The sequence below is a fragment of the Procambarus clarkii genome, chromosome 11, assembly GCF_040958095.1.
Source record: "Procambarus clarkii isolate CNS0578487 chromosome 11, FALCON_Pclarkii_2.0, whole genome shotgun sequence".
NCBI lineage: Eukaryota > Metazoa > Arthropoda > Malacostraca > Decapoda > Cambaridae > Procambarus > Procambarus clarkii.
This window is the reverse complement of record NC_091160.1, coordinates 29321122-29330268: the sequence shown is the minus strand read 5'-3', so window position 1 is coordinate 29330268 and position 9147 is coordinate 29321122. Positions and strand designations below refer to the sequence as shown.

General features: G+C 41.3%; 1 protein-coding gene across 1 annotated transcript; it reads right to left on the bottom strand.

The window, feature by feature from the left end:
• Positions 1 to 700: 700 nt before the first annotated feature.
• LOC138363628 (integumentary mucin A.1-like) lies at positions 701 to 2438 on the bottom strand. The gene is made up of 2 exons (XM_069322994.1): positions 2422 to 2438; positions 701 to 1184 (listed from the first exon to the last, which is right to left on the bottom strand). The coding sequence occupies exons 1-2, from the start codon at positions 2436 to 2438 to the stop codon at positions 701 to 703; spliced, it is 501 nt and encodes a 166-aa protein (XP_069179095.1).
• Positions 2439 to 9147: the final 6709 nt, after the last annotated feature.

Here is a 9147-nt window from a genome sequence, read left to right as displayed (position 1 = left end):
GAACAACAGACGTCCCTTGAGGGAGCAACAGACGTCCATTGAGGGAGCAACAGACGTCCCTTGAGGAAGCAACAGATGTCCCTTGAGGGAGCAACAGACGTCCATTGAGGGAGCAACAGACGTCCGCTGAGGGAGCAACAGACGTCCACTGAGGAAGCAACATACGTCTCCTGAGGGAGCAACAGACGTCTCCTAGGGGAGCAACAGACGTCCCTTGAGGGAGCAACAGACGTCCCTTGAGGGAGCAACAGACGTCCCCTGAGGGAGCGACAGACGTCCCCTGAGGGAGCAACAGATTTAGCTTGAAAGAGCAACAGACGTCCACTGAGGGAGCAACAGACGTCCCCTGAGATAGTAACAGACGTCCCCTGAAGGAGCAACAGACGTCCCCTGAGATAGTAACAGACGTCCCCTGAAGGAGCAACAGACGTCCCCTGAGAGAGCAACAGACGTCCCCTGAGGGAGCAAAAGACGTCCCCTGAGGGAGCAACATACCCCAGAAGTATACTAACTATATCGCTATAATCACTTCGAACACTGCTATTGTTATCAGATTCCTATCACTGAATCATGAGTTCCGATCAGTTTCCTCAAGATTATTGTCTTAAGAAACACTTATGACGTCACCACAATCGACTTGAGAATGGTCCAGGACGGACCGAAACGTCGTCGTCCCTTCACCTTCTAGTGTGTGGTCTGGTCAACATATGACGTCACGCTGTATGATGCAGAGATTCACAAACCTCTGCTGTGTGCTAGGAATATGTGCCCCCTGCTGTCTGCTGGGAATATGTGCCTCCTGCTGTGTGCTGGGAATGTGTGTCCCCTGCTGTGTGCTCGGAATATGTGCCCCCTGCTGTGTGCTGGGAATATGTGCCTCCTGCTGTGTGCTGGGAATATGTGCCTCCTGCTGTGTGCTGGGAATATGTGCCCGCTGCTGTGTTGCGGGTATATGTGCCCCCTGCTGTGTGCTGGGAATATGTGCCCCCTGCTGTGTGCTGGGGATATGTGCCTCCTGCTGTGTGCTGGGAATATGTGCCCGCTGCTGTGTGCTGGGAATATGTGCCCGCTGCTGTGTGCTGGGGATATGTGCCTCCTGCTGTGTGCTGGGAATGTGCGCCTCCTGCTGTGTGCTGGGAATGTGTGGTCCCTGCTGTGTGCTGGGAATATGTGTCTCCTGATGTCTGCTGGGAAAATGTGCCCGCTGCTGTGTTGCGGGTATATGTGCCCTCCCCCCTGCTGTGTGCTGGGAATATGTGCCTCCTGCTGTGTGCTGGGAATATGTGCCTCCTGATGTCTGCTGGGAAAATGTGCCCGCTGCTGTGTTGTGGGTATATGTGCCCCTGCTGTGTGCTGGGGATATGTGCCCCCTGCTGTGTGCTGGGAATATGTGCCCCCTGATGTGTGCTGGGAATATGTGCCCCTGCTGTGTGCTGGGAATGTGTGCCCCCTGCTGTGTGCTGGGAATATGTGCATCCTGCTATGTTCTGGGAATGTGAAGCCCCTGCTGTGTACTGGGAATATGTGCCTCCTGCAGTGTGCTTGGAATATGTGCCTCCTGCAGTGTGCTGGGAATATGTGCATCCTGCAGTGTGCTGGGAATATGTGCATCCTGCCATGTTCTGGCAATGTGTGCCCCCTGCTGTGTGCTGGGAATATGTGCCTCCTGCTGTGTGCTGGGAATATGTGCATCCTGCTATGTTCTGGGAATGTGAAGCCCCTGCTGTGTGCTGGGAATATGTGCATCCTGCTATGTTCTGGCAATGTGTGCCCCTGCTGTGTGCTGGAAATATGTACCTCCTGCTGTGTGCTGCGAATGTGTGGCCTCTGTTGGAAATTTCCAACAGTTATTTTCATCCCTAATACAACAGGATGTATTTCCTGTATTAGGCTTCATACACATCTAATGTTCATTTAATAATCCTTAATACAACATGATGTATTTCCTGTATTTAGAGTAATAATTGACTAACACTACTAATATGTAGTTTAGTATTGTAGAATTTACTGTATTAGGTTGTGGAACATCATGTAATTTCTCCTAGAATTGTGTAGTGTTGCGTCAGCCACGCACGGGGGATAAAATTTCCACATACTTGTAGATCTAACACCAATGTAACCATTTACTTTCCTTTATTAGGAATAATAATTTAGTAATAGGTTTACTTTAGTATATAATAGTTTACTGGAATTTCTTTACCCAGCTTAATCGCTGTTCCAGTAAATCATATCATAATCTAACATCATTTCCACCACCAAGCCCGTATTGTTTTACTTGTGCCGTCTACATTAACTTACGTGCACTGTGAGAATTAAACATCACCACATAAAGTATTTATCTAAATCATCTAGAGTGTTCATACACGCCCCCTTCCCTATTTAGCGTTAATAAATAAATATAATTTATGCTCGAATCCTCACGGCGAGCTATTGCGCATGCGCGACTTTGGGGAAGGAGAGAAGGGAGAGACTCCCGCCATATTTGCGATCAACAAGTGGTGCTCCGTAAGCGGTCCAAAATTCTTCTCATCCAACCGGCATCCGAACATCTTTAGATGCCAGATTGAGGACGCAGCTTCCCAGAATCACGGACACCAGTTCGGCAGGCATTTTTACCTCATTTGTTCTATTTAACGAGCTCTTAAATAAGATCATGTAGGTGCCATGTCGTTATGATGCGGGCGTAAAAATAATCTCATGTAAGTGTAGCTCTTTCCCCTCCAAATATTTAGATATTACCGTATATGTGTGTGAATACTCGTTTGGAGGTGGAAATTACGGAATTATCATTATTGCAGCATGGTGCAACACCCTGAGAAAGCGTGTGACCGCCATACCCTCACGTGCGCCAACTTAACACTATCTGAAACTGTTTCCAGCCAGACGTACAGTAGACTGCATCTACGTCCCCTGTCACAGCTGAGATATAATCATTATTATTCAGAGTCCATATCCATATATATATATCTACATATTTGATACTGCCAGTTATGCATTATTAATCTTCATATGGCAGTAGTATTTTGCATTATATATTTTACTCATTATTTATGTGTGTGCATATTATAATTATTATTATTGCATAATATATGTTCCACATAGATTAATCTTATAGAATACCCCCCCCCCCCAAATTGTGTCATGGGAGGCTGGCTCTAGAGTTATATAATTTACAGTCATTGCTTAATTAATGGAATTTATTCATATAATCATAGATCTATAAGGCACCGATTTCTCATTTAATTACTCATTCTGGTCCTTCGAGCTATCTTAGAATTTATCATTGTTTTACATTCACATAATTATACATTTTCTTAGTATTATACTGGAGCCAGATTTCCCCACAGCCTCTGCTGTGTGCTGGGTATATGTGTCTCCTGCTGTGTGCTAGGAATATGTGCCCACTGCTGTGTGCTGGGAATGTGTGCCTCCTGCTGTGTGCTGGGAATATGCCTCCTGCTGTGTGCTGTGTCCTTTACTGTACTCTGCTTTACATCAGCCAGTTTACAAATTACAGAACAATTTTACCAATGCATTTCAAATTCATATGATTAACAACTAAATTACCTTTTACAGAATGACAGCAAAATAAGGATAATTTTAGAGTTTAAAATGATGTTACTTGACTTTGTTCAATAATTTAATGTTTTTAATTATATTTATAATTGTCATGATGTTTGTACCAATAACATAAATATTTGTTCTCATTTTTTCACATTTCTCTACACTGTATTAATTATCAGACTTGGACAATAATAATTATTTATAAAATGTAATAATAATAATTTAATTATATAGTGATTTAATTAACCCTTTGACGTATAGGCGTGAAGAAACCAAAGCCAAACTGACTATTTCATTTACTTAAAATTCCTTCATAGATGTGGAAAAAAAAAATTCTAATATACATCGAGCCTCTTGTGCTTATTATATAATCTTCCAGCAACATGCAAGGCCTAGACATCTTAAGGGGCAAAATTCTTGATCCACTTTAAGATGTCTCCAATAGCGGGACTGAGGTGCTTCAGTAATCTTTAAAACATATTTGCTTGTTGATAAGTCAATATATATTATAAATGTGACTTTCCTGACAATAATATTTGTTCCGTTCACCTGGACTCTATATATAGGAGACTCGAACCATGGAACCCACGTGTTTGAGGCTCAATAGCACTATTGATCGAGCTATTGAGTAGTCGTAATAAGGAAAGTTATTTATAATCATAATTGTTATCAAGAACACATAAACAAATGAAAGGAAGGATGTATCTCAATAGTTAGTAAATAACTTATCTTTTAAATTTGTGGACCTCACTGGCCTTCAAATTAATTGCCAAAGTTTGGTGATCAACACAAGTTTGGAAGAGCTGCAAATTGGGGCCTCATGTGATTGTGTGGATCATGTTAGGATGTCAGGGCTAACTTTCTGGACCTTGGACTGCATTTTTGTGTGTATCGTGTCATATGTAGACAAGCCTGAATTGCTTGAGAAAGTAGCAAAGACAGAGAGAGAGAGAGAGAGTGTGTGTAACGCTTTTATAATCACGCTATTGTGATTTCTGTGTGTATTGAAGTAAGGGCGAAGAGGTAGAACAGCTTGTTGACAGAGCCCGGTGTGCATGGAGGGGGGGGGAAATTCTGTTAAACCCTGAGTTGCAATTCTTTGACCATATCGTGGCTCAATTGACTAAGGCACGTCTGGGATCATCCCGGACGTAGGTTCGAACTCTCATCACGGCCCTTGTGAATTTGTTCAATCTCTATAGTGATATGATATCTCTTGGAGAATATAGAGAATCTCTTAAAGTGATATGATATCCTAGAAAATATGGAGTATAGATATAGAGAATCTTTTTAGTGATATGATGTCTCTTGGACAATGTGGAGAATCTCTTATAATGATATGATTATTAGGCAGTTTTTGAAAGAGAAAATAATGCTTTTCAGCATCGATATGAACATTGATAATAATTATAATGATGAATATATTTTCGATAGAGCCTCACAACCTCTGACAATCTCACAGACAACAGATACAATTATTGTGTGAGGCTGACCTGTAATCCGGTGGTCTCTGTGATGTTCTTGTGATACACATCTTGATGGGTCACAGATTACAATATACCCCCAAAGAAGATACAACGAGGTCCGTTGTCACTGGCCAGAGTGATGTTTTACCTCTTTGTGACAGGTGTGTTAGAGTGTTAGAGACACACACGTGAGAGAACGCCAAGCCTATAGAAAAGCGAAAGCTGGTGAGTTATGCATCGATGCTCTTTTATCTAGTAGGATATATATATATATATATATATGTCGTACCTAGAAGCCAGAACGCACTTCTCAGCCTACTATGCAAAGCCCGATTTGCCTAATAAGCCAAGTTTTCATGAATTAATGTTTTTTCCACTACCTAACCTACCTAACGTAACCTAACCTAACTTTTTCGGCAACCTAACCTATAAAGATAGGTTAGGTTAGGTTAGGTAGGGTTGGTTAGGTTCGGTCATATATCTACGTTAATTTTAACTCCAATAAACAGAAATTGACCTCATACATAATGAAATGGGTAGCTTTATCATTTTATAAGAAAAAAATAGAGAAAATATATTAATTCAGGAAAACTTGGCTTATTAGGCAAATCGGGCCATGCATAGTAGGCTGAGAAGTGCATTCTGGCTACTAGGTACGACATATATATATATATTATATATATAACGTACCTAGTAGCCAGAACGCACTTCTCGGCCTACTATGCATGGCCCGATTTGCCTAATAGGCCAAGTGATTTTCTTTATTTTCCATAATTTTTTTCCAAATACTTTATTTGAATTATTATTATTATTTTATATTAAGGCCATAATTTATTGACTTAGTTGTGTTACTCCCTCACATGTCCCCTCGTCCTCCCCACCATCTCTCACTTCCGTCCCCTCGCCATCTCCACCATTCCCCACTCACACGTCCGATGCCTTCCCAAATGGTCTGAAGTTCTCATCGGGAAATTGGGAACATCAAGTGATCTAATGTTCCCATCACTGAAATATAAGAAAAACTGTTAAAAAATGAAATGACAATATAAAAAAAATAAACTATACTCACGAAATGAATGGAATGGTAAACAACACAGCTCAATCCCAATGCAATTCATAAAAATAAATAAATCAAAATTAAAATAAATCAAAATCAATAAATAATCAATTTATTAATGCAATCAGAAACATACAAATGGAATTGTAACATATTTAGTATAGAACTTGTGTTGATCTTACATGCAACAGATGGAGCTGTTTTTCAAGAAAAGCATAGTTTTATCTGTCACAGGTGTGGCATCTATGCTTTTAATTACGAAATGAACAACACAGTATGGTAAACAACACAGCTCAATTCCAACACGATGTCACACAAAATAGTTCAATAAAAAAAATAGACAGAGATCTATGTAAAAAAAATCTATCAATGCAATCGGAAACATTGAAATGGAATTTGTGACATATTTTGTATAGCGTGCATGTTGCAATTACGTGCAACAGATAGCGCTGTTTTTCAAAAATGCATGTTTTTTATCTGTCACAGAGGTGGCATCTATATAGTAGGAAGCATCTATATGTATGTATGTATATATATATATATATATATATATATATATATATATATATATATATATATATATATATATATATATATATATATATATATATATATATATGTATATGTATATGTATATGCGAACAAGCCTGAATGGTCCCCAGGACTATATGCAACTGAAAACTCACACCGCAGAAGTGACTCGAACCCATACTGCCAGAAGCACTCTGCAACTCATGTACAGAATCCCATAACCGCTCAACCATCACGACCGGACAAAAGAGGATGGTAGCTGAGGCTAATTCCCCATCCTCCCGCCGGCACTCTGATGGTAATCTTGGGCATGGTATTTTATCAAATCACCTCATTCTTTGGGGCACACGTGAGGAACACAAATGCGAACAAGCCTGAATGGTCTCCACGCATATATGCAATTTAAAACTCACACCCCGGAAGTGACTCGAACCCATACTGCTTCTGGTAGTATGGATTTGAGTCACTTCTGGGGTGTGAGTTTTCAGTTTCATATGAAATGGCAGTCATTATTTTGATGTGTACATACACATCAAAAAGTCAACACCAGCAATCAACAGCCAATTAATACACAACTATATTCTACCTACTTCAGGACTCTGTACCAATACAGAAGCATCAAGAGGAAGTATGGGCCAATAGGCCCCTTGCAGTTACTTCCATTCTTATGCTCTTATATATCCAATTAATACCTATTGTTCCGTGTTCTGTCTTGTTTTTGTCAAAAGATTCTTCACCTCATCCAAAACTATTGCAACATATCACCTCATCGAAGTGCGAGTATATAAGACGGATAATTTGTTTAGTGTTACCATATATATATATATATATATATATATATATATATATATATATATATATATATATATATATATATATATATATATATATATATATATATATATATATATATATATATATATATATGCGAACAAGTCTGAATGGTCCCCAGGACAATATGCAACTGAAAACTCACACCCCAGAAGTGACTCGAACCATACTCCCAGGAGCAACGCAACTGGTATGTACAAGACGCCTTAATCCACTTGACCATCACGACCGGACATAATGAGGTGATAGCCGAGGCTATTTGAACCACCCCACCGCCGGCACTCGGATAGTAATCTTGAGCATAGCATTTTACCAAATCACCTCATTCTTTGGGGCACACGTGAGGAACACAAATGCGAACAAGCCTGAATGGTCCCCAGGACAATAAGCAACTGAAAAAACTGGGTGGTTCAAATAGCCTCGGCTATCACCTCATTATGTCCGGTCGTGATGGTCAAGTGGATTAAGGCGTCTTGTACATACCAGTTGCGTTGCTCCTGGAAGTATGGGTTCGAGTCACTTCTGGGGTGTGAGTTTTCAGTTGCATATTGTCCTGGGGACCATTCAGGCTTGTTCGCATTTGTGTTCCTCACGTGTGCCCCAAAGAATGAGGTGATTTGGTAAAATGCTATGCCCAAGATTACTATCCGAGTGCCGGCGGTGGGGTGGTTCAAATAGCCTCGGCTATCACCTCATTATGTCCGGTCGTGATGGTCAAGTGGATTAAGGCGTCTTGTACATACCAGTTGCGTTGCTCCTGGGAGTATGGGTTCGAGTCACTTCTGGGGTGTGAGTTTTCAGTTATATATATATATATATATATGTCGTACCTAGTAGCCAGAACGCACTTCTCGGCCTACTATGCAAGGCCCGATTTGCCTAATAAGCCAAGTTTTCATGAATTAATTGTTTTTCGACTACCTAACCTACCTAACCTAACCTAACCTATCTTTTTCGGCTACCTAACCTAACCTAACCTAAAAACATAGGTTAGGTTAGGTTAGGTAGGGTTGGTTAGGTTCGGTCATATATCTACGTTAATTTTTAACTCCAATAAAAAAAATGACCTCATACATAATGATATGGGTAGCTTTATCATTTCATAAGAAAAAAATTAGAGAAAATATATTTATTCAGGAAAACTTGGCTTATTAGGCAAATCGGGCCTTGCATAGTAGGCTGAGAAGTGCGTTCTGGCTACTAGGTACGACATATATATGATAACGCTGATGCCAAGCGCCTTTGCTGTGAGGGACTCACCCTGACAAATACGTTATCTGTCAACGTGCTTCTCATCAACACGTTCCTTGTCAACACGCACCCTGTCAACACGCTGCCTGTCAACACGCTCCCTGTCAACACGCTGCCTGTTAACACGCTCCCTATCAACATGCTCCCTGTCAACACGCTGCCTGTCAACACGCTGCCTGTCAACACGCTCCCTGTCAACACGCTGCCTGTCAACACGCTCCCTATCAACACGCTCCCTGTCAACACGCTGCCTGTCAACACGCTGCCTGTCAACACGCTCCCTGTCAACACGCTGCCTGTCAACACGCTGCCTGTCAACACGCTCCCTGTCAACACACTGCCTGTCAACACGCTGCCTGTCAACACGCTCCCTGGCAACACGCTGCCTGTCAACACGCTCCCTGTCAACACGCTGCCTGTCAACACGCTGCCTGTCAACACGCTGCC